Consider the following 27376-nt stretch of genomic DNA (forward strand, 5'->3'; position numbering starts at 1 on the left):
CTCGGTGATTGGTTCCTGGGCTCGCGGCGCCGCTCAAAGCCACACCCCACCCTGTTCCTTTCTTCCCGGAAGTGCATGAAGAGCCGACAAGGTCGCGGGAGGCACTTTTTACTGCCCGGTCCCGATCTTTTCAGCTTCCCCACTCTCACTACCCTCGATGGTGGGGCGGCCAAGGGTTATTCGGCAATCCCCCAGTGGATAAAGGCGCTCGCGGTGCACCTACTCCCGCAGAGCGCCTCCGCCTGTCGCGGGTGCCCAAAGCCCCCGTCCAAGGCCTGTAGGTTTACGTTGTCTCTGACGGCCAAGGCCTACAGTGCCGCTGGACAAGCCGCCTCCACCCTGCACGCCATGGCTCTCCTGCAAGTCTGCCAAGGCGCTAAAGGAACTGCACGAGGGTAGTTCCGCCCCGGGATTGATGCAGGAACTGCGCTCGGCGACCGACCTCGCTCTCCGAGCGACGGAGGTCACGACGCGGTCTCTCGGGTGGACAATGGCCGCACTAGTGGTCCAGGAGCGTCACCTTTGGCTCAACCTGGTCAAGATGGGTGAGGCCGACAAGACACGATTCCTTGCTGCCCCCATTTCCCAGGCGGGCCTATTCGGCGACACCGTCGAGGACTTTGCCCAGCAGTTCTCGATGGTAGAGCAGTAGATGGATGCTAGCCGGAATATCCTGCCCCGGCGCGGCTCAAGATCCCGCACTCCATCTACTCATTGCCAAGGGCATCCCCCTGCGGTGACTGCGCCGGCTCCACCGCAGCCCGCCCCTTCGGCCTGGCCCCGGCGTGGAGCCCACCGCAGGAAGCAGATGCCACCCATCTCGCGGCCACCCAGAACCTGTGAAAGGCTTCAAAGCGCCCTTGAGACGGGCGACCCAGGGACAACGAAACCCGCTGCTCTGGAGCTGGTAAGCAGATCTTCATCTTTTTGTTACCTTTTGCATTTAATTGCGCTGCATGCCCAAGTGGCTGCAGTACTCAAGAGCTCAGCAAGAGTGGTTTCCTTGTTCCCTGGGTCACGTATTTGGTGTGTACGGCTGGCATACCACCGTCCACCACTCCATTTGGTTCCTAAGAGGTGCCAGGAGGCTGAATCCCTCCAGGCCACGCCTCGTTCCCTCATAGGACCTCTGTAGTTCTTCAGGGTCTACAGAGAGCCCCCTTTGAGCTTTGCAGTCAGCCGAGCTTAAGGCACTCTCCTTGAAGACTGCCCTCCTGACTGCGCTCACTTCCATCAAGAGGGTAGGTGACCTGCAAGCGTTCTCTGTCAGCGAAACGTGCCTGGATTTCGGTCCGGGCTATCCTCACATGATCCTGAGACCCCGACCGGGCTATGTGCCCAAGGTTCCCACCACTCCTTTTAGGGACCAGGTGGTGAACCTGCAAGCGCTGCCCCAGGAGGAGGCAGACCCAGCCCTGTCGTTGCTGTGTCCGTGCACGCTTTACGCATCTATTTGGATCGCACGCAGAACTTTAGAGTCTCTGAGCAGCTCTTTGTCTGCTTTGGTGCACAGCGGAAAGGAAGCGCTGTCTCCAAGCAGAGGATCGCCCACTGGCTCATTGACGCCATAACTATGGCATATCTCACCCAAAACATGCCGCCCACGGTAGGGCTATGAGCCCATTCTACCCGTGGTGTAGCGGCTTCTTGGGCCCTGGCCAGAGGTGCCTCTCTAACAGACATTTGCAGAGCAGCGGGCTGGGCAACACCCAACACCTTTGCAAGGTTCTACAACCTCTGGGTGGAACCGGTTTCATCCAAGGTAGTGGCACGCAACACAAGCGGATAAGCCCGGGATAGCCGGCCGGGTGTATCGCTTGCAAATAGCGCCTTCCACCTCCTTTTGAGCTGAAGACGTGTGCTGTTAATTCCCAGTAGTGTTCACAAAAGCTGTTCCCTGGTTGACTTCCTCCGAGCCCTGTGGCAGTCGAGTTTTCAGAGAGACTCGCTGCCGGCCCAGTACACGCGCTAACTAAGAGCCTGGTTCTGGGGTAGGTGCTCCGCATGTGGCAGTTCCTTGTAAGGCTAACCCCATGCGATCTCTATCTTCCGCTAATTCATTCCCTGCTGGCAAACTGCGTCTTCCTTGGGTAGAGCCCCTCTGCCCCAGTCTCCATGTTGTAGTAACTCCTCCCCCATTGGTCAGGATCTAACTTGAAGGCTCTCCACATGGTTGGAAAGACCATGTGATGTATTCTTCCACTTAAATATCCCCCCCTCTCTTGGGGCGAGGTGTGGTCTCCGCGGTGTCCTCCCCTTGGGAGGGACACCCCCCGGCTAGACCTGGCGGCCCAGTCAGATAATCCCCCTTCTTTTTTAGGGAGTGGAAAAAGAGAAGGGGAAAAGAGGCCACTACTGGGTTAAGCCTGTCTCTATCTTTGGATAGTCGACTTGTCCCCAAAAAGGGCCATTCAACACTCATAACTGTGTTGGGGGAGGTTACGTGTCGAACCTGGTGTGCTGGCTATGAGGCACACAGCAAGTCTGCCCACCGCACACTGCCAGTTCACGTAACACCGTTCAGCCTTGTAGCGTTTTGTATAGGGACCCCTAGTGTCACTACATCGACACCAACATCGAGTGAGTGACAGATAGGGAACATCATGGTTACTGGTGTAACCTCTGTTCCCTGGTGGAGGGAACGAGACGCTGGTCCCTCCTGCCACAACGCTGAACTACCCACTGAAATGGCTGGACCTTATATCGGCTCCTCAGCGTAAAACCTGAATGAGTGGTTGCATACCAGCTCCTTTTATACCCGTATGTTCGGGGGAGTGGCATGCAAATACCACTCGCCAATTTTCATTGGCCTTTTATCAAAGACCAGAGGTGTCTCGGGCTCCCAAGAGTGACCCCTAGTGTCACTACATCGACACCAACGTCTCGTTCCCTCCATCAGGGAACGGAGGTTACACCAGTAACCATGACATTATCACAACTGCCGGGCACCGCACCTTTATGGCAGGCTTGGTGCTCCAAAGGTGGGCCCCCCACGTGCCCAGCTGTGGCACAACTGCACCCACGCCAGGATGGTTGTGACAGGCCACGAGGATGATTTCCCTTCTCCCCCGTCCCGGACCGGTCCTATGGTTGGTATACGGAGCCAGGTAAGTGCTTCAATGACCCCAGACTCAGCACGGCCACGAGTCGTTCTCTCTCCCTTCTGATGGTGGCGTGGCTGTTTTTATGCCACTCTTCCCAGCTCACTGGAATTAGAAACAGGTGTTAGACATAATTTAGCTCAGGTGTAAGCGCCCTTACCGCCTTCTCTCTCTCTGGATGGGCGCTCGACCACACCCCCGCTACCACATATCCCCACCGCCCGACTCAGGCCGGGGATCCATCCGGCCAGTCTTCCACTCCCCCCCATTTCTGGAAAGGAAGTCGGTGACAGCCATCTGCACCCCTGGTCTGTGGACCACCTTGAATTTAAAGGGCTGGAGAGCCAGGTACCAACAGGTGATAACCCTTTGTCAAATCCAATGTCGAATAAAATTGAGCAGTACCCAACCAATCGAGCAACTCATCAATGCGGGGCATTGGGTACGCATCAAATTTAGACCGCTTTGACTTTCCTATAATCCACACAGAAACATACAGACCCGTCTCTCTTAGGCACTAGAACAACCGAGCTGGACCAATTGCTGTGGGATTCCTCTATTACTCTATTATTAATAGAGGAATTCCTCTATTACCCCCATATCAAGCATCGCATCCAACTCTTCCCAAACTATTTTCTTTTTGTGTTCGGGCAAGCGATAGGGACATCTACGTACCACCACTCCCGCTTCGGTCTTGATGTGGTGCTGGATGAGGTTTGTACGACCCGGTAGAGGGGATAACACGACTGCAAATTCTTGTTGCAACTTGGCAACCCCTGCGAGTTGATACGGCAAGAGGTGGTCTCCGCAAGTGATCGGGGTGTTATGATTAGGTTTTATATTCACCTCTAGCTCTGCCATCTCCGGAACTACCATAGCCAACGTCACAGGGACCGCCTCCCTCCACAATTTCAAGAGGTTGAGGTGATATATTTGACGTGCACCCCCTCTATCGGTTCGCTTTACCTCATAATCGAGATCCCCCACTCATTGTGTGACCTCAAAGGGTCCTTGCCACTTGGCGAGTAATTTGGAGCTCGATGTGGATAGTAATATAAGTACTTTATCTCCCAGTAATTCCCACAGCTGAGCACCCCTGTTATACAGTCGGCTCTGTCGTTCTTGAGCTTGGAGCAAATTCTCCTGTGTTAGTTGCCCCAAGGTGTGGAGTTTTGCTCTAAAATCAAGAACGTACTGAATTTCATTCTTGCTATTTGAAGGTCCCTCCTTCCAAGCTTCGCTGATGACGTCAAGCACCCTGTGCGTGCGCCGCCCATGCAGCAGCTCAAACAGGGAAAAGCCAGTGGAGGCTTGCCGGACCTCTCGTACTGCAAATAACAGGGGGCCGAGCCATTTATCCCAATTCCTAGCATCCTTGTGCACGAACTTACGAATCATGTTCTTAAGGGTTTTATTAAAACGCTCTACCAGGCCATCTGTCTGTGGGTGGTAGACATTGGTGCGTATCGCCTTAATTCCCAATAATTCATAAAGCTCGCGTAGTGTCCGTGACATAAAAGTTGTGCCCTGGTCGGTGAGGATTTCTTTTGGAATCCCCACCTGGGAAATAATCTTGAAGAGTGCCTCCACCACACTGCATGCTGAGATGCTGCGCAGAGGCACTGCTTCTGGATATTGCATTGCATAATCCACTGGGACTAACACAAAGTGATGTCCGCGTGCTGACCGCTCTAATGGCCCAATGAGGTCCATGCCAATTCTCTCGAAGGGGACATCAATCAATGGAAGGGGGCGCAATGGTGCTTTTGGGGTGGCCGGTGGATTCACCAGCTGACATTCACGGCACGCCGCACACCACCAGTGGACATCGCCTCCAATGCCCGGCCAATAAAAACGGGCTATTAAGTGGTTCAATGTCTTCCTTTCCCCTAGGTGTCCCGCCATCGGATTACAGTGAGCCGGAGTTCCCTACCGGCTGGCGAAATGCGGAAGGGCGTTCCGTCCACCAGGGGTTGGAGGACTAGCTTCGGTCTGCCCGGGGAGGAGCGGCTGTTGTCCACCAGAGGGTGGAGGAGTGATCGAGGATCAGGCAACGGCGTGTCTGGGAACTGGCGTGTACGTTTTTCCTCTCTTTCCTCTCTCTCTTTCAAAGGAGCAAAGGCAAAGGAGGGAGGAGTGTGACAAACAGGTGGGCGGGGCTGGGCCGGGCCGTGACTATGCACGCCCGGCCCCCAATCGTGCTAATCAGTTGACGAGAGGGATGGGTGCAACGAGATGCAGCAGTTCGGGAGAGAGAGAGCTACAGGCAGCTGCCGTGTATGCGTTTATGTTTGCATGTCTTTGGTTTTAAGTTTATTCAAAACATTACTTTGATGCTTCATCTGGTTCCCGCCTCCTCCTTTCCACTGAACCCTGTTACACTGCTGTATAAAAGTAATACCACACTTGCAATCATGCTGTATGGCTCTAAATCAGCATGGCTGTGATTACTTTCGGCACTTGGACTGCGGCCGAATCATAGCCGTGCTGATATAAGGCCATAAAGCACTCTTGCTTGTGTGATATTGCTTTACTATTTTATTAAATGTTACTTTATGAAATAACAAACTAATAGTGTATGTTAGTATTTATACTAGTATTTAGATTAGTATAATAGTATAACAGGGTAATGTTATATAATAACATAAAATATGTAGCAGCATTTACACTAAGAGTAAATAGCCTTTGTATTTTTATGAACACTGAAAATAAGAGTATTTGTTTTATATATGCAGAACTAAGACCTATTTGTTATATATCTGCAGCATATATCACAAAAAACTACAACAGCAAAGTCTATTTAGCAGACAGACATGACTTCTACAACAGTTTGATGACTGTTGTCACCCCTAAGAGATCAGAAGCCATCACAATACCCCCAGAGGCACGTGAGTTCACAACCACACCAACAACAGCCCCGTCTGTACGTCATAACACTATCAATCAATACAGTCAAGTAACGTAATCACTGCTTTTCCTCATTATCAAACCGTAATCACTGGGAAAAAGCAGACCTCTTTGTCACTGCATACAAATTAGAACAAATGTGTCTGCTTTGCGTAAGCCATAGCAAACAAGGATAATTTTTATCGATTAAACTGAAGAAAACAGAGAAGGTTACAACATAGTACGCTGGCCATCTGATTGTAATGTAGACAAAGAAGGGATCCATGTCATTTACCTGTATGATTATACTGTATATATGTACATTGGAAATCAATACAACACTGAAAACATCATGAGGTCACGTCTTCATCGCACACACTACGGGCCATGTCTATGACCTTTACATATTGATAGAAATATGTACCGTGCTGCACAAGGGCAAGGGCAATAAATATTTGCATGAACAGCCTACTGTTTGCTCTGTGTTGTCAATCAAATTCAATGATGCACTTTATAAAAAAATAAATTGGTTCACTGTAATGGCATTCTTACAGGACTGTGCTGTCTAGACATATTATTTTCTGAATATTTTGAGTATGTCTCATGAGAACAGTGAATGCCCAAGCAGTGCAGCTGGGAACATTCCATTCTTTTTAAACTTCATCCAAATTATGCATTCAAATGCTGTGAAAATATTCAAAATTACAATTTAATAGCTGAACAGAATTACAGAAATCCAAGAGCAGAGTCACATTTTCTGCATGTATCTTTATTAATATTCAGACTCATATAAAAAAATAAAAAAAATTAAAAAATAAAAAAAAACCTGTTTGAAAGAACACAGTGTCTAACTTTTAAACTTCACAGTAAATGCAATTTTCTGTTGATTGTAGACAGATGTTGGAGCTTTAAACTGGCTGTTTTTCCCTCAAAGGAGTTAAAATGAAAATAAAAGGTAGTTCAAAGTATGCTGAAAAATAAAATCTTAACCTTAAATACATTTAACTACTAAATTAACTGGTTATATTTAAGATTTCAAGATTGTTATTGATTAATCAAAAATATTATTTAGTTATTCAAAAATATGAATTAATATCACTATATCAACCTGAAGAAATTAGGTTCCACAAACAAAACTAATTTTAAGGGTTAGGTCAGGTATATATACTGTAGCTCCTTTAGGTAATAATTGCAGGTTATTACTTTTTACAGTGTACATAGTTGCATAAATAGTCAGGTGGCTATAATTTTGAGAAACTTTTGAATTTTAGTTATGGCTCTAAAATATTAAGTGTTATATCTCTAAAATATTTGGTGATTATTACATCTGGATGGAAGAAAACCCTGACCACAAAGCATTAACAGCTTCATTTATTCTGTAATTTAAATGAGCTTACACACAGAAACTGCACTGCAGTATGCATTAGACATTGTACCTATAGTCAAATATCTAGCTTGCATGACTACATGTGAAGTGTAGAGCAGAATTAAAGCTCTGAATGGCCTTTATGACCAAAATTGACCAGGCATGAAAACTATAGGGGGTAAGGACAATGTGATAAAAATGTATTTTGGGCTTTACTAAAAATATCAAGGGTTTAAGCCATGGAAGCCCATCCCTAGCAATGCACACATTCAAAGCACAATCTCAGTGAATCACCGTTTTAAATGCATACTTATCAGTATACTGTATACATTTAGCAAAATTCGGCCAGCTCATATGAATCACAATGGAATCACCAGTCGTGTGCAGACAGCTTCTTCCAATTAAAATCACACAGATAAGGAATCACGCACACACAAGCACATGAGTGAGGCAAAGAAAGAGCAAGAGAGCAGCCATAAAAACAAGAGAAGCGGCTGAAGAAATAGCTTTTCAAAGAGAAATTAAATCCAATTAGACTCAGCGTGGGTCTCGCACAAAATAAATAAATAAAAGAATGAGAAATGCCAAATCAGCTGAGACTGGTTCAGATTGGTCTTGACTCAAGATGAGTCAAATCAAGGACTTTAGAGACAATACAAAGGGCTTTCGTAATGCCAGCAATGGAAGGCTCAATCCCTGTTCACACTGTCAGCGATTTTTTCGATGCAAGTGACAGGAGACCATTCATTTTCAATGATGAGCAACAGCAACCGTTGGCAACAGGATGTGGGCATGTCAAGCGACGAGACAAAATTGAGAAGTTCAACTTGATGCAAATGCAGACCGATATTGCACAGTGACAGCCAATGAGAAAAGATGTCATCTGTCTCCTGTGAGATAATGGAGACGAGTGCAGGAAAGATGGAGGAGTTGTTGCTGTCATCAATTTCACTGTTCTATATCATGTTTCTGTAACAATTTTCATGGATATAATAACACAGTGATGCATGAAAAACCATGTCAGAAACTGTCAGCATTCTGAGTGAGTTTGATTGATACACTGAAAGATCGATCTTTGTGTTGATATAATAGTATAGATGCAGTTTATAACACGTTCCCGTCCAGAATGCTAATTTTTAGCAGCAAATAAACTGATTTCTTATCAAATTGGATAATGTAGCAAAAATTGTTGACAATGTTAGTAAGTTTAATCCATGCATTAATAGATTGTTCGTCTTGTTCATGATAGGATGCATTGAGCACAGCTGTAGTAGTTATAAAAGCACGCTCCCATGCAGAATGTTCATTATTTGAGGAAAAACAAATGATTCCTTGTCAAAAATGAATGATATATTTGTTTTAGTGCCAATCTAGCTCATCTGTGATCAGATTGTCTGAAGCTATGGCCAGTTGTGCAGCCAACCAATAACATTAGAGCGACAGCAGTAGGAACACCCACTAGCAACAAGAAATACAGAGACTAGCAACATCTGGTGACAAAAGCGCTGACAGTGTGATTGGGGCTTCAGTCTATGATAAATTAATTGTCCTTGGCAGCCTGAGTTCCCTTCTTGTTAGAAATACCAAACATGTGCTCAATAAGAGGAAAACGTTCAAGATCCCTAAGCTTGAACTGAATCGTAGATGTGGCATTGAGGAAATGATTAAACAGTTTAATAAATTATCATTGATTGTCACCCAAGAGTCAAGGTTTGGCTGGTTGACATGACACAGATCTACTCGGCTGTCATTGAGTCTGTCCTGTGTATATCTATAACTGTCTGGTTTGGTTCAGCCACCAAATCAGACAGAAGGAAACTACAACGCACAGTCAGGACTGCTGAGAGGATTATTGGTGCCCCCTTCCCACCTTTCAAGACCTGTACGTCTCCAGAGTGAGGAAACTTGCAGGTAGAATCACTCTAGACCTCACACACCCTGCCCACTCCCTCTTTGAACTGTTGCCCTCTGGCCAGCGCTACAGAGCACAAGAGCACAAGAACAGTTTTTACCCTCAGGCCATTTTCCTCATGAACAATTAAACTGCCTCAGGACTCCCCCAAAGTGCAATAATGTAAATACATATCTCATATACATATGTAAATTCACTCATATTTAATTAAATAACTGTACATACCCCTACCTTACACATACATTACCACTTGCACATGTACTTCGCCATTCTGTTATATGTCCTGTTATTTGTATGTCTATTTATACTCTTACCTTGTTTTATATTCTGTATCTCACTGTAATTGTAACATGTGCTCGCAATGGCAATGACGAAGACGATGACGAAGTGTAGAGAGAACCCAAGTGCAGTTTATTTACAAACGTGATAATCCAAAAAACTCTAACATAAACGTGAAAGAAAACATAAAACATGAACATGGACTTGACTATGGCTTGACTTGACTACAGAGTTACATTCAATACTTGACAAAGGACAATGGAAATCATGAGGGCTTAAATACAAGACATGGGAGAACATAAACCAATGAACAAACAGAACTCTAACAAGATAATTAAACAATAAACCAATGAAAACATGACACATGAACATGGAGGGAAAACAGGAATCACATGACAAGGGAAACAGGAACTAAACATTTCAAACTAAAAGACATGAATCAACAAAATACACATGACATATCCCCCCCACTAAGGGGTGGCTCCCAACACCCCAACACAAGAACAAACACAAAAAACATTACAAAGTTCCAAAGATCTGTAGGGAGCTGGGGGGGGGGGCGTCTTGAGGCGTGGGGCGTGGTGTGGCAAGAAAGGGCGAGGGGCATGGGACCAGGGCAAAGTCTGTGGGGAGTGGAGCCATGAGAGGCTCAAGGGGCGGAGCCATGGAAGGCGGAGCCATGAGAGGCTCGAGGGGCAGAGCCATGGAACTTGGTGCCCGGAGAGTAGCCAAAGACCCGAAGGGCCAGGGTGGAGCTGATGGCAGGGAGGACCAAGGTGGTGCTGGAGGCTCAGAGGAGCAAGGTGGAGCTGGGGGATCGGAAGACTGAGGTGGAGCCGGTGGGACTGAGGACCAAGGTGGAGCCGTAGGGAAGGAGGTCCCCAGTGGAGCTGACAGATCAGAGGGACGAGGCGCAGCCAGAGGATTGGAAAGCCAAAGCGGAGCCGGGTGACCAACAGACCAAGGAGGAGCCGGAGGGACGAGGGACCCCGGCAAAGCCGACAGGCTGAAGGACTGCAGTGGAGCTGAGGGAACGCAGAGTTGAAGCAATGTCGAGGGACCGACAGGCCAAGGCAAAATCCAGGACTCGGAGGGTCCAAGCGGGGTCGGAGGGCCATAAGTTCCCCTTGCCTGCTCAGGAGAACTAAGGGTGGGTATAAGGTGGGAACCATCTCCAGGTCCAAATGCTCAGGTGTGGCTGTGACGTGGCATGGAGCAGGCTGAGGCATTGCTGTAACGTGGCATGGAACTCTGGCTCGGTGACGGCCATGTCATGGAATTCTGGCTCGGCGGCGGCCATGTCGTGGAACGCTGGCTCGGTGGCGGCCATGTTGTGGAACGCTGGCTCAGCGGCGGCCATGTTGTGGAATGCTGGCTCGGCGGCGGCCATGTCGTGGAACTCTGGCTCGGCATCCTCCTCCCCCACAGTGGCAATAAAGCTCATTCTGATTCTGATTCTGTTGGCCCAGTTAGCCCCTGCTGGCAGATGCTGTAACTACAACTTAAGGGGACAATGGGCTTTCAAAAGTAGCCATCTATTTTTATTATATATATATCAGCACCATCACTATTTGAAAAAAGACATTTTTGATCAAATCTAGACAGGCTAAACTGCTAATTTGGTACTAAAAAATAACTTGCCATTATATCAAACACAATTGAAAGCTGTTTGGTTCGTTAAATGAAGCTTAACATCATGTCTTTGTGTTTGTTTTTGAGTTGCCACAGTATGTAATAGACTGGCATGGCAAGGTCAATATTAGGTCAAAAATGGCAAAAAAGAAACAGTTTTCTCTAGAAACTCGTCAGTCAATCATTGTTTTGAGGAATGAAGGCTATACAATGCTTGAAATTACCAAAAAACTGAAGATTTCATACAAAGGTGTACACTACAGTCTTCAAAGACAAAGTACAACTGGCTCTAACAAGGACAGAAAGAGATGTGAAAGGCCAGATGTACAACTAAACAATAGGATAAGTACATCAGAGTCTCTAGTTTGAGAAATAGACACCTCACATATCCTCAGCTGACAGCTTCATTGAATTCTACCCACTCAACACCAGTTTCATGTACAACAGTCCTTATGGGAAGAATTGCAAAGAAAAAGCCACTTTTGAAACAGAAAAACAAAAAGAAAATGTTAGAGTGGGCATAGAAACACAGACATTGGACAACAGATAATTGGAAAAGAGTTTTATGGATCTTAACCCCATTGAGCTTTTGTGGGATCAGCTAGACTGTAAGGTGCGTGAGAAGTGCCCGACAAGACAGTCATGTCTATGGCAAGTGCTACATGAAGCTTGGGGTGAAATGAGTATCTGGACAAACTGACAGCTAGAATGCCAAGGATCTGCAAAGCTGTCATTGCTGCATGTGGAGAATTTTTTGCAAGCAACAAACATTTGAAATATCTCATTATATTTCAGACTTCCTTGATTATCACTGACAAAGAAAATGATCAAAACAAGTTTGTCGATTCCGTAATGCAGGATCTCACCTGTATGATGGCGGTGGATGTCCCTGGGCCTCACAGCTGAAGGTGACCTCCCGGCTGGGCTCATTAAGATGTAGAGGGAACACAATACTTCCCGGCTGTTTGGTAAATACTGGCCTCAGAAGACCACTGCCTTCTGAATGTGAGGAAAAGAAAAGTGAATTACCATGCTAGTCAACGCTACGTTAAGATGCTAGAGTTGGATAAACATGTTATAGCTGTATTAAGAGGTATCCATGTGTTCATTGGATAAAAGCCTAGCTGTCATTCAATAGCTGTGGGCAGCACAACTTTAGGCTAATCAGAAAAAATCTTTAAAACACCAGGGACTATTGTTGGCAGGATGCTTGCTAGACTACACCTTCAAGATGCTAATATCACAGAGACCAATATAAGCATGTGGTAAAATACAGACGTTTATCTAATTAATACTGTAAAAAACTGAAAGTGCAACTGTTTCCTTAAAATTGAAGTGTGTCATTATTACTGCAGAATCATTACTAAACCCAATCACTTTTTTCAAATTCCAGAAAACTCCCATTGACAAACAGAAAGCCCCCATCCATGCATGCACACACAAACACACACATGCATGCATGCATGCACGCACACACTCACACAAGCACACACATGCACGCATGCACACACACAAACACACACATGCACACACACTATTGTAACCTTGTTTTGATAGCACCACAGAGACACAGTGTTTACACAGAGGTGAAGTCAACCTGTAGTTGAATGTATATAATGCTGGGATGTGAGAGAATTTTAACACTGAAATAAAAAAATCACACACATTAAGGCACTATTTTTTACCTGATTTGACCCTTAAAATGTTATTTTGTTGGTGTAACAATGTACTCAGGTTAAGTCAGTCATATTATGTACTGTAATATATTTGCATTGAATAAAACCAATTAATTTAGACATCACCATGCACATTAACCCTCTGGGGTCGACGGACGCGCCGGCACGTCCTGCTGTATTTTTTCATCATAACAGCGGAAACAACTTAAAATACTCCATCATTTTTGGGCACACAGATAAGTGTAAGACATCATTAGAGACTATAAAGGGTCTACTTTTATTTGTGTACACTCACAATAACAACAAAACCTTGTGCTTTTGTAAAATAAAGAAAATAAACAGGGTGCGCTTTCAGCCGTCTCTGTCTCCGCGAGCATCTTTCTGAAACACGTCACAAAAATGAACTGAAACTCCACAAATACTTATCAGACAAACATGAAACATACAGTTTGTCTAAAGAAAGCTTAAAATGTCTACTTTTACAAATTTAAAACAAATATTCTCCTGCAATGTAATCTGTATGAAACAAAGCAATGTACATTTTCTCCTGGCTCAGCTAATTATCCCTAATGTGATCACACCCACGGGCAGAGGGCACTATTCATACGGTAATGTGCTAAGGCGATCAATGCAAATGGTAAATGGCCCCAACAATGCCTTAAAAAACATCAAGTTCATTCACTTTTCTGCGCGTTTGGAAGATGGCACGCTACACAGGTGAGGAAGCTCCTGGATAGTGACGAAGAGTTCACATTTTCCTCAGAAGAAGAGTGGGACTCCGACGATGAACGTTTGAAGAGCGACTTGATCCAGCCGTGGATACAATTTCGGATGAGTAAGTCTTTACTTACATTAGTTGACATGCTATTTTATATAAACGTACATATTTTACTAGTTGGACTATTTCCAGACTTGCCAGCCAGGAGTCAGAGTACTGAAATTTGAAATATGTCCTAATAGGCAAGTTTTAGTTACATTTAAATGTTGTTTCGGCAAAAGCAGGTATTTAAATTGTATGCTGTATAATATCAATATGATGTAATATGATATAAAAATAATATGAATGTTTAGATTATATTTTAACTAGTGTTTATGTTGCCTCATTATCATCAACGAAGCTTGTGCTTGCAAATATCTGTTCAGGTGTAAAATGTGCTGTAAATATGCCCATATTAGAAAATCAGCATATTAGAATGAATTCTGAAGGATCATGTGACACTGAAGACTGCAGTAATGATGCTGAAAATTCAGCTTTGATCACAGGAATAAATTGCATTTTACAAAATATTCAATTAGAAAAGTTATTTTAAATTGTAAAAATATTTCACAATATCGCTGTTTTTGTTGTATTTTGGATCAAATAAATGCAGCCTTGGTGAGCAGAAGAGACTTCTTTTAAAACATTTAAAAAATCTTACCGATCTAAAACTTTTGAACGTAGGTCTAAAGTTTTTAAGTAAAGTATGTAAAGAAAATGTATAGTCAGATTACTTTTAGCTTAAACTTGATTTTGTGAATAAGCTAAAAACAATACATTCAATCATTAAGTCTCCTCACATTCATTCTCTCTCAGGGGAGGGGTCTTTGTCTCCTCCGGTGTGAATCACATCAGTATTCATGATCATTCACTCCTCCTCACATAAGGCCTTTCTAACACTAAAAGTGTCTTACAAAAGTTAAATGACTATATTGTTTTGTATGAATGAGTGATCAGGATGGTTTTCACATCATTTTTGTAGTAAAAACTCTAGGCTACAAGATCCAGTTCTCAAAAGTCTTGTGAACAAATGTTTAGTATGTGTTATATGGCCTTATTTCAGTGACTAAAAATTTTTGTTTTTTCAAAAATTAAGCATAAATGTTATTTTCTCAAAAATACAAACATACATACATGTTGTTCACATATTATTGTAGCCCAGTTTGTGCTGAATACAGTGTTATCAGATTTTAGCCATTAATATGTTTTTAAGCAACTGAAAAAAGCACAAATGTCAAGGCATGTCAAAACTTCTCCAGGGCCCAAAACACCCTCAGACCCCAGAGATCACATCTTATACCTAACGACTCTTTTTTTTTTTTTTTTTACAGTGTACAGAAACACTACAAGGAGAGAAAATAAAAAAGTAGGCCTTAATATATGAAAACAACAACTGCAACTTTCTCAACATACATTCCTTATCCACATCCCTGTTTTCAGTTAATAAATTCAGTTGGTAAATAACACAAACAACAACAAGAAAGCCAGAGCTGATTTAATTTTCAAGAAACACATGGTGACCCACAAAGCTGTATAATGCAATTTCCTCATACAGAAGACACTAACTTGCAGAAAAGTAGCTTAATTGTGTGTATCGTGTAAACACTTAAAAGCTTACAAATTTTGTGGTTTATTATTCTCAGTAATTACATGTTGACAGTTAGCACAAACCACTTATCCTGTCTTATTAAGCACAAATGGTCTTCAGCAAGATAAGACATCAGGCAAACAATGCGCAGAACGAAGAGTTTTTATACGGGAGTGAAGGCAATTTGCATAATCTAAAAATCATTGTTTTATGCTGATTAATACAACAATATATATATATATATATATATATATATATATATATATATATATATATATATATATATATATACTGTATATGATAGACTGAAGATTTATTTAAATGAGATCCAGGTCTGCATGGAAACTCTATTCTTTGGCTGTCCATGTATTCGTAATTCTATGTTCTGCTGTCTCTTCAGTTAGATATTTTTGGTCTTCCTGACCTTTCAAACATGCTATGAACAAGTGCAGATAGTATCTATTGTATGTACAGAATGAGCACTGACTTATCTAGAACAGTTATTCTTAACTATTTTGCTTCATAATCCAGATTTTACAATGAACATGAAGTGGTGGCCCAATACAGTACCAAAATTTGTTATTGTACAAAAGCAAACAAAAGCATCACTGACATGTATGAAAATTACCATGAACTATTTTAAGTTGACTTATAATGTGTTCTGTTGCTTTCTTTTGAAAAACTGAAGCTTGTCTTCATAGTTTGAGTGTTTGGTTTGTAATTGTCTCTTGAATTTTGAAATCCATTAATTCACAGCACAAAACAAATTGTGGTCGGCACAACATATGCTTATCCTCGTTGCAAGTGAACCTATATTTAAAGTAATAGTTCACCCAAAAATGAAAATTCTTTCATTATTTACTCACGCCATCCCAGATGTGTATGACATTTTTTCTTCTGCAGAACACAAATGAAGCTTTTTGAAGAATATTTCAGCTCGGTTGGTCATCACAATGCAAGTGAATGGTGACCAGAACTCAGATGGACCAAAAAGGACATAATGGTATCATAAAAGTAATCCATTCACTTTTTTACTATAAATCTTAACTTTTTTTTTTTACTATAAATCTTAATCAGTTAGTGGCTGAATGTGAAAGAGAAAGTCTAAAGAAAGTGAAAGTTAAGATTTACAGTAAAAAAGGATGTAAATATAGATTTTTTTTCTCACCCAAACTTATCAAATAGCTTCTGAAGACATGCATTTAACCACTGGAGTCATATAGATTACTTTTATGCTGCCTTTATATGCTTTTTGGACCTTCAACATTCAGGTCACCATTCACTTGCATTGTATGGACCTACAGAGCTGAAATATTCTTCTAAAAATCTTAGTTTGTGTTCATACACATCTGGGATGGCATCAGGATGAGTAAATGATGAGAGAATTGTAATTTTTGTTTGAACTATTCTTTTAATATACATTGTTCTCTGGGTCGTATTTTCTTTTACTTTGCATAGTTCTCTTCATGGTTTCTGAGGATGTTGGCATCTGCCTACACTGGAAAAAATGTTAACCTAAAAAATGTACATCTTGTGGTAACATCTAAATTAACTGGTTTGATTCAACTCAAAAATATTTTTTAACATCACTGAATCAACCTGACTGCATTAGGTTACACCAACCAAACATTTTTTAAGGGTTAGATCAAGTAGAAATATCTCCTTATTGTAACAATTACAGGTTACCATTTTTTCCAGTGTAATTTGGCCAGCTTCTCACAAAGTGACAGATGAATTTGTGCCAAAATATCATAAAGTTTGATTGGATGCACAACCTATAACATCAACAATAAAGCAAAAGATTTAGGAATCAATTTCTCCTTGCTTTTAAACTTAAGTTGATAAGCCTATTTATTATGCACGATTCTGCAAATATGCAAGGTTACATTGTTGGTTGCATTTTTTGCATTTGCATTTAACATTGTTTTTGTTTTTTTTCCTGCTGTACGTGACCCTGTCAGGACAGACCTGTGATCCATTTTTGAGTTGCAAACCACCAGTTGAGAACTACGGATGCAGAAACATCATGTCACTATGACTACTTTCTTAACTGAAACTCTCATCAATAGAGTCTAGCTGCAGATGTGCACTCTTAACTTACCGACTTTTTTAATCCTAAATTTGGGTGGCTAATTTTAGAGGAAATCATTCTCCTGAGAAATTACTTCAGAAACCCGTGATAAGCAGATACTGCACTTCAACGTTACTTGTTTATTTACCTTGTGCAGACATCAGATTCCAGAGGGGAGTAAGCTGAATTAATGTGTCTGAAAATTCTAAACCAACTGTTATTTTTTTTTTTTTCTGCACCAGAAAGACTAAATTGGTCTACCTAGTTTTCAATTAGAATCTCACTGATGATGGAGAGGTGGAGTTCATTGTGAATCTGGGTGATAATAGAGCACAGAAGAGCTCTCCGCAAAGGTGATTGAAATCTATTGAATGGGGAATACGCTGCACCAGGGCTAATTTCAGTCTCACTGTCAACAAGGGCTTTACCTCTTAAATGCAACAGGAAACATGAGAAGATGAAAAGACGTGAGTGAGAGCAAATGATAAAGTGATACTCCACAACCATAATTTTGACTCAGATTTCCCATTAGCTACATCTATGCTTATCACTTCTGTGTTGCATCAGCAGCTTGGTCTTCTCCTCCCATTGCATCCATTCATATGTTGTTATTGATATGCTAACATCTTTAAGCTGTGTTAGCCTGTTACCAATAATGTTACCAACAACATTTGCAGCATTTTATTTAATTACTGTAAATGTACATGTGCAAACACAACCCCATTTGCATGCATCCAATGAGTAAGTGTCTTCAACAGGCAGTTGATCTCAAACTATTTTTTGTGACCCTCATGTTGTTCCAAACCCTGACTTTCCATGGAACACAACTGGAAATTATATTTGCTGTATAATGTCATAACAGACTCATAGCCTTAGTCCCCATTTATTTCCATTGCATATTTTTTCCATGCAGTAACAGTCCTGCATCATTTGGCACACTAGGTGAGATCCCCGCCCCCCAAATACAATATGTAGTTTACCATGATATTGTAGGGGGTTCTGTGGACATGCATGGTCCCTAGGAATTCTATTTTTTTTTATTTATTTTTTTGTGGCAAAAATAGCATCAAATCATTAAATTCTGGTGACTTTATAAGCATAATTTTTACATTTTCTTGAGTGCTGCTATTGTGTAGAATTAATGTAACTATGGACTAAAAAAGCATCTCTAGACTTTTTCACAATTTTATCAAAAGTACGTTTCACAAAAGCACCAGGGTACAGTCAGGGAAACAGATGGTAATACCATACTATGATACTGTATATACGATGGTATTTACATGTCCATTAAACATGATAACGGCATGGTATTTTTTATTTTATATTAAATGTTTTGTGTAATGTTAGTATTTTAAAACACTTTTGTTTGGAAAATATTGCTGCAAAACGCTGCAAACGCACATAACCTTTTTCAGCACCATCAAACAGTAGACACAACTCGACACAGATTCGACACATGTTGAAATTGACTTGGTAGATCGGCACCCCCCAAGAGAAGTTGGTGGCCTATGTTGTCTAATAGGTTAACCGGCCCTGTTTCCATGCAATGAAAGTGAGTAAATTATGACAGAATTGTAATTTTTTGGTGAACTAAGTGAAATAAAAATGTAATGCACTCAGATGCACTGGTAAATGTCTAAACCTGCTGGGCATTACTGCCTGCCGCACCTCCGCCGGTGCCTTCAGTTGTCCAGCTACGGGGTCATCAGCCAGGAGCCACCTATCACAGATGTTTTGCCCCATTAATCCTGGAACATCTCCTGGTGGTGTGGCAGCAGTCAGGGATGTCTCAACAGTGAGGGATTTACTTGTGATAAATGTAAGGAATTAGTCAGGCTGACCAAGAAGGTTAATGACATAGAGGCACACATCTGAACGCTAGTGGAGGTCAGTGAGAAAGAGAAACCGTAGATACTGTTTCGGATGCGGGAAGAACAGCGAGTAACACACACACTTTGGTTCCGGTTGTAGAGCCCCCACAGCAGGGCGTTTGGGTGACGTTTCCACAGCATACTCACTCAGCAAAGCGACACCACTTTTCCATTCCTGTTATGGTTTCCAATCGATTCTCCCCACTCAGTGATGCACCCACTGAGAATCATGTTGAAAGTGCCCTTGTTATTGGAGATTCTATTGTAAGGAACGTGGAAATAGAGACTCCAGTCACTATTGTTAAATGCATTTTGGAGGTTTGGGCATCTGACATCAGATCAAATTTACAAGTACATGCTAATGCTAAATGTAGATTTTCTAAAATTGTTATTCGTGTCGGCACTAACGATGTCTGGCTTCGCCAGTCAGAGATCACTAGAGATAATGTTAAAGAGGTATGTGAACTTGCAAAAAATTATGTCAAACACTGTGATATGCTCTGGCCCCTTCCCTGCTCATTGTGGTGATGAGGTTTATAGTAGATTATTGTCACTGAATGGCTGGATGTCTGAGTGGTGTCCTGAAAATAGCATAGGATTTATAGACAAATGGAAGAGTTTTTGGGGTAGATCTGACCTGCTAAAGAGAGACGGACTATATCCCTCCAGGGAAGGTGCCACTCTCCTCTCTAGTAATTTGGCACATAATCTTAATAGTGATAGTATTTGACTAACTGGGGCCCAGGTAAGAAAGCAGACAAACTGGCTAATCCGAACGTCTGCTAGCTAGCTGCCTTAAGACGACACACAGGTCACATAAACTACAACACATAGAGACTGTATCACCTAGATATCACATAGATACTGTGTCTGTTCCCCGAACTACCAAACACAAACCCCTCACTAAATCATTTACAAAAAATTTGATTAAGGTAAAACTTGAAGATAACAAAAAATTTAAGATAAACATCAAATAAAGGTAGGGCTACTAAACATTAAATCTCTTTAAACCAAAGCACTAATTGTAAATTCAATTATTACAAATCATAAAATGGATGCGATCTGTTTGAATGAAACCTGGCTTAAACTGGATGAATATATTAGTTTAAATGAGTCTACTCCCCCAGGTTATTGTTATAAACATGAGCCTCATCTGAAGGGTCGAGGAGGAGGTGTTGCTACAATTTACAGTGAAGTTTTTGGTGTTACTCAGAGGACAGGATATAAGTTTAAGTCTTTTGAACTAATAATGCTTATAAGTCAGATATAAATAAAAAATCTCTGTCGTCTTTTGCCCTTGCTACAGCATATAGATCACCCAGGCCATATTCTGATTTTCTTTGTGAATTTGCATATTTTCTATCAGATCTAGTAGCTACTGTGGATATAGCTTTAATTGTTGGTGACTTCAACATTCACAAAGATAATAAAAATGACACATTGGGATTAGTATTTATTGATGTTCTCAACTCTCTTGGAGCCAGACAAAATGTGACAGGACCAACTCATTGCCATAATAATTTGCTAGATTTAATTCTGTCTTATGGATTTGATGTTGATACTATAGAAATCCGCGATGAGCGATGACATCTCAGATCATTATCTCGTCTCTTGTATGCTGCAATCAGCTAATGTCACTCAATCTACACCACGCTATCATTCTGGTAGAACTATTCTTTGGACCACTAAAGATAGCTTCACTAATAATCTTCTAGATTTCTCTCATACAGTATACTCAATAAGCCAAAAAGTCTAGAAGAACTTGATGTAATAACAGAAAATATAAATACAGTCTTCTCTAGCACTCTTTATAGTGTCACCCACCTTTGATTTAAGAAAATATTAAAAAAGCTCTGCACCATAGTACAATGATCACACTCATGCTCTCATGAGAGCAGCTCGGAAAATGGAGCGCAAGTGGAAGAATACATAGTTAGAGGTATTTTGCGGTGCATGGAAGGATAGTGTCTGTTGCTACAGACAGGCACTAAAAGCCGACAGGTCAGCATATTCTAGCAAACTCATAGAAAATAACCACAACAATCCTAGGTGTTTATTCAGTACTGTGGCTAAATTGGGTAGGAATAAAGCCTCTACTGAACCAGATATTCTGTCACAGCACAATAGTAATGACTTTATAAGAAGCCACAGCTTGATCCTGGAGAATTGGCTAATTCTAGACCGATTTCAAATCTCCCATTTATGATGGAAATACTAGAAAAGGCAGTGTCCTCCCAACTATGTTAATTTCTACAGAGAAATAGTATATATGAACAAATTCATTCAGGATTTATGCCCCATCACAATACAGAGACTGCACTTATCAGAGTTACAAATTACTTGTTCTTACCATCTGATCGCGGCTGGATTTCTCTTCTAGTGCTTTTAGATCTTAGTGCTGCCTTCGACACCATAGATCATGACATTTATTTAATAGGTTTTAGAATTATATTGGCATTTGTGGACTTGCATTCACATGGTTAGGTCCTATTTAGTAGACTGCTACCACTTTGTCTGTGTAAATGAGGAATTGTCAAATCAAACAAAAGTTAAGTATGGAGTGCCACAGGGATCAGTTTTAGGGCCTTCGCTTTTCTCCTTATATTTGCTTCCCCTGGGAGATTCCACTGTTTTGCCGAGGATACCTAACTTTATATTTTTTTCGAAATGCAATGAAATTTTACAGTTTTCCAAAAGATCAGAGTGTATCAATAAAATCAAAGATTGGATTGCCAGAAATTTCCTTCTACTTAATTCCGACAAAACAGAGGTACTAATTATTGGACCAAAAACCTCTAAAAATAAGCCCTCGATGGATGTACTGTTACATCATCTTCTACAGCAAAGCACTTAGGTGTTATAGTTGATACCAATCTATCCTTTGAAAATCAAATTTCCAATGTTTGTAGAACAGCATTCTTCCACCTCAGAAAAGTTACGACACATGCTCTCTGTTACTGATGCCGAAAAACTAATTCATGCATTCGTGACATCAAGACTAGATTATCGTAATGCATTTCTGGGAGGATGTCCTGCAAGTTCAATAAATAAACTTGTTCAAAATGCAGCAGCTAGAGTGCTGACTAGAACCAAGAAATATGATCACATTAGCCCCATTTTATCGTCGTTACATTGGCTACCTATTAAATTTAATATTCATTGTAAAATTCTGTTAACTGCGTACAAAGCTTTGAATCGTCTAGTTCCGCAGTACTTAAATGACCTTCTACCATGCTATATTCCATCACATTCATTACGATCGCAAAATTCGGGCCTGTTAATAGTACCTAGAATATTAAAATCCACAAAAGGAGCTAGATCCTTTTCCTATTTGGCTCCTAAACTATGGAATAGTCTTCCTAACACTGTTAGGGACTAAGACACACTCTCTCAGTTTAAGTCTAGACTGAAGACTCATCTATTCAGCTAGGCATACACTTAATTTATCTATCAACTCATAAATAGGCTGCTTTAGTTAAACACTTCTCATAATCTATAACTCTGTAATAAATTTAATAGCATCTACGCTACTATTATTCTATTTGTTTCCCTGTCTCAGCTCCGTTTCTGCTTGATATCGGACTCCACTGCTACGTGTCACTGAGTAATGACAACTAACTGCAGCCAGTGCCAGTCTGACATCACTTCAGTCTACTACGATGGACTTCAGAGGATGAACTGATGCCAACTTCAACCATAAAACATGGGATACTTCATATGCCACTGCCTGAACCTTGTACTTAGGATGGACCTTACCGAACCTCACCGAAATAACCTGCTGGTTGAACTGTAATGCACTTCACTGATCTCTGCCTGCATCACCTTAGTCTAATGATGGACTACACTCCTAAAAGGAATACACAGACTATCAATTAATTGTCAGCAAAAGTCTTAATCAGCCAACTAACAATGGACAATGCATCTATGTTAACTTCTGCAGTTAATCCAGGATGGACTTCAAGGACATTAGTCATTAATCTTACAGTTCATAAAAAACTTTGTTTAAACACTGGCCCTTAACGCTTACTTAGTTTACAAATTTTAAATCATGACTTTCCCTACACACAAAAAAATAATATTGGCATTATATTCATGCTGTTTAGCCAGAGGGGAACTGGCTCCCACAGTGAGCCTGGTTTCTCCCAAGGTTATTTTCTCCATTAACCAACATTTTATGGAGTTTTGTGTTCCTTGCCACAGTCACCTTCGGCTTGCTCACTGGGGTTCTAAATACAATTATTATTTACTTATTTATTTTTATACACAATTTACAATCATATTTAATCAAACTACACAATGACGCCTCTAAACTTTAGATATTACAGTTTAATTTTCTGTTAAAGCATGATTTTCTGTAAAGCTGCTTTGAAAAGATGTTTGTTGTGAAAAGTGCTATACAAATAAAAATGACTTGACTTGACAACTCTCCTCTTTACCATACCACAGAGATAAATTTTCAGGGCTTGGAAGAGTGTCGTAGGTGGATCTTATTAGAAAACTTAGCCTGGCCTGGGGTATCTTCCACAGGTCAGCCCATCCTAAAACTCTGTTACATGCACCTTCCCATACTGTCTAGCACCTTTGCTGCTGTTGGTTGACTGCTCGAATCATATACCTTTCCTCTTCCATCTTAGTTATTTCTGTCACTACCATCGTTTTTTTCTGTTTTTTAGAGGCTGCTTACCACTGTTTGAGAGCAATCCCCCATCCAAGGCCTGCTCTTCCTGATTGGGTTCTTCCAACACTCTCTTGTTGCTTCAGTTTTGAAACTGCATTGTTTACAACCTCCTCTGCCTTCCAGGCACAGCCTGTTCGGACCTGGGCTTGACAAGCCCTCACTGACCGGTCTGTTGATTCCCTTAGTTCTAAGAACAGCCTGGTCTTCTCCTGCTTGTAACCCAAGGTTATGGACTTTAATGGCAGTTGTAAAGCATTTCTTCCAAACAATGCTACATTTGAAAGACAATGCGGAAAGCCCAGCCACTTCCTGATGTAACTGTTGGCCTTGGGGTCCATCCTTGCCACTGCCGATGCAGTGATCTCAAACATCTTTAGTGGCCACATGAGGCAATGATACAATGTAAATTGGTAACACCAGACCTTGTATTTGCCTGGGAGATGACAATTGTCTATCTTCTCCATGCCCTCTTTCAGCTGCTTTTAGAGCCAGCCCTGCCATATTTTTCTCTGACAGATCTGCTGTGTATTACCTCCCTAAACATTGAATGGGCTGCTCTGCCAGCACTGGGATTCTTTCACCATCCATCTCAAACAATATCTGGTCAATTCTAATCCCCTTACGAATAGAAAGGCTACGTGACTTTGCTGGGTTGATCTTCATCCTGGCCCATGCCAAAAGCTCTTACAGCCTTTTTAAAAGTCTGTTTGTACATGCAGCAGTCTGGAGGATACTTATGACATCATATATATAGCTGCACAGTGCTGGCAATCTCACCCCAGAATGTGCACGGATTCCTCTGGCCATCTGTCTGGCACCAATTAGGATGTCTTGAATGCAGCTGTGAACAGGATGGGAGAGATTGAACATCCCATTGCAATCCTTTTTTCCAGTTGCTGCCATCCAATTATGTACTCCTGTGTTGCATGACATATTTTCAGATCCCCATTGTAACTATCTATCAAGCTCTTAATACACTCTGGTTCATGGAAAAACTGCAGTGCATAGCTGATGAGCTAGTGTGGAACCGATCCATAGGCATTTGCCAGGTCCAGCCAGACTACGTGGAGGTCTTTCTTGTCTCTCTTGGCAGACTGGATCAGCTCCCATATTACTAACACATGCTCCACACATCCAGGAAAATCTGGTAGGCCTGCATTCTGGCAGCTTGTGTCTATGTATCCATTCTTCAGGAGGTCATCAATCATCCTCCTTGCTACCAACGAAAAGAAAATCTTTCCCTCCACATTCAGTAGAGCAATACTCCTAAACTGACTTATGTTGGTGGATTCCTGTTCTTTGGGTATAAAGATGGCCACTGCCCTTCGCCATTCTAGGGGTATGCACTGCTTCTTCCAGGCAACTCTAAGTAGTTTCCATAACAGTTTCAGAACTGTTGGGCACCGCTTATACAACCTATAAGGTATCCTGTTCGGGCCCGGGGCTGAAGTTACCCTGGCTTTTTCTTACACTTGCTTGATCTCACTCAAATTGGGTGGAGCTACCTCAAATCCCACTACAGGCTCCGCTGGCTGTGGGACATATCCAGGTGAGCTCAGTGGGCTTTCTTTATGGGGATCCCCTAGTTGTTCTTTCATGTGATATTCTAGATCTTGCTTCGGCATCAACAGCTTCCCACTCCTCTTTTTTCAGGAAGATTTCTGGCAAATTTAAAAGGATCCTTGATGAATTTCATCCTCTCATGCGCCTTCCTTCTCTGCTGTCAAATTCTCTCTGCCCTCCTCAAAACTGCTTTTGCAACCTAGCTCTTAAGCCATCCCACAATACTTTTAAGACCTCCTTCTCATGCTCATTAGCTCTTCCCCATGCCTTGCGAAGCTGCCTCCGATCTTTTACCAGCTGAAATATTTCCTTTTCTCTCCTACCCATTACCCTTGGACTACGCTTCTTCACTGATGCTTCCCCGAATCTACCTACACATTCTTCATAAACAATATCACTAAACATATCCAGCTTGGTCTCCACCCTTCCGCTGAGTGCATTCTCCAAGGTGGAGCACAGGTCTTGGTCTAGTCTGCTCCAGGCTTCATTATCATTAGATCTTGCCCAATTAATTAGTTTCCTTGTCTGTGGGTTAACAGTTGTATCCTCCTGTGGCTCACCTCGTGGGCATGACTTGTTCTGCTGGCAGTACTGGTCTTCTTGGTGACCCTCCACAACAGTGGATTCAGTGGGGCTGTGGTGCTCAACTGGGCTCTGTATCCTTCTTGTCTGACCTGCTGCTGCAATGCAAGGTTGTGTCTGGCTGTTCCCACCACATTTCATCCTTCCTTGGTGAATCCATAGCCCTTTGTAATTCGATACCCTTGTCCACCCGCAGCTGCATTTTCCTAAGTATATCACAATATATGATTGAATATATGATATATGAAAAAATTATCATTTTATTATAAAGCTAGAATAATTAAGCTGTACTTGTTGTTGAATGTGTGAGCATTTTTGAGCTCCATTTTCCAGGTGAAATTTCCACAGAGTGGCACCAAAAGTGATGTGTATTTTTAGTTGTAATACAGCCAACAGGCATGAATATTTTATTCAAGGAATATTCCACAATGTTGATTAACAAAAAGTGAGGTTACAGTGAGGCACTTACAATGAATGTGAATGGGGCAATTTTTAAAGGGTTCAAAAGGCAGAAATGTGAAAATTATAATTTTATAAAAGCACTTTCTTCTGTTAAAACTCATGTATTATTTGTGGTGTGAAGTTGTTTAAATTGTAATTTTTACAGTTGTTTTAGGGTTTGTTGACATTACATCGTCATGGCAACAAAGTTGTAAAATTGGCTATAACTTTACACACAAAAGGTTAGTAAGTGATTTTATCACACAACTGTGTTTACATGCATATTGTTTATGTCTTGTGTCTATACTTTTGAAAAAGTGAGTATTTTAATGTTCAAAAATTGGCCCCATTCACTTCCATTGTAAGTGCCTCACTGTAACCCAGTTTTTTGCTTTTTTTGAAGTTAAGGAGGGACGAGTTGAAACTAATTTTTGTAGTAATCAACATTATGCCACAAATGCTGTCGATTGAGCTTAACTTGTATTGAACCTGGAGTATTCCTTTAACCCTACTCCCTAACCCAAACCTCAACCCTAAACCTAAAAGTCAGTAGAGTAAAACTTTAATTTTATAGCGAAAATTCAAACTCTGAATCTCACTCACCATCATTTATGTGAACACTATTACTTTCTGGTTTCCATGGGACCCAAACTGTGTTTGGAAGGTGTCTCATTACTGCTACAGGCAAAGGTAAACACATTTGAAATGATACATTTGTCAGATGGGGATGCCAGTTGTCAGCAAATTGGCAGAATTGGGTCTGAACAGTGAAATCCAGTTTGTTGATATGGTACCCTATGAGGGGTTAAATGCACATGAATTATCGAGTGACTTAGCCATGCTACACAAAGACTGCTCTATTAATCCTGACTCTGGAACATGTCAGAGAGGGGCATCAGTATTGACACTGCACCAAAGCATCTGCCTTTTTCTAATCAAGCCGTCCAACAGGGTGATTGTACCAAATTTTGCT

At 41.7% G+C, this 27376-nt stretch overlaps 1 protein-coding gene across 1 annotated transcript in view; it reads right to left on the reverse strand.

The window, feature by feature from the left end:
* The window catches only part of LOC127418724 (contactin-4-like), a 164860-nt gene that overhangs the window by 83832 nt on the left and 53652 nt on the right, over nt 1-27376 (reverse strand). Inside the window, exon 3 of the mRNA XM_051659456.1 lies at nt 12043-12175. Coding sequence (XP_051515416.1) covers nt 12043-12175 — 133 coding nt within the window. The remainder of the gene's footprint in view (nt 1-12042; nt 12176-27376) is intronic.

This window comes from Myxocyprinus asiaticus, chromosome 28, assembly GCF_019703515.2.
Source record: "Myxocyprinus asiaticus isolate MX2 ecotype Aquarium Trade chromosome 28, UBuf_Myxa_2, whole genome shotgun sequence".
NCBI lineage: Eukaryota > Metazoa > Chordata > Actinopteri > Cypriniformes > Catostomidae > Myxocyprinus > Myxocyprinus asiaticus.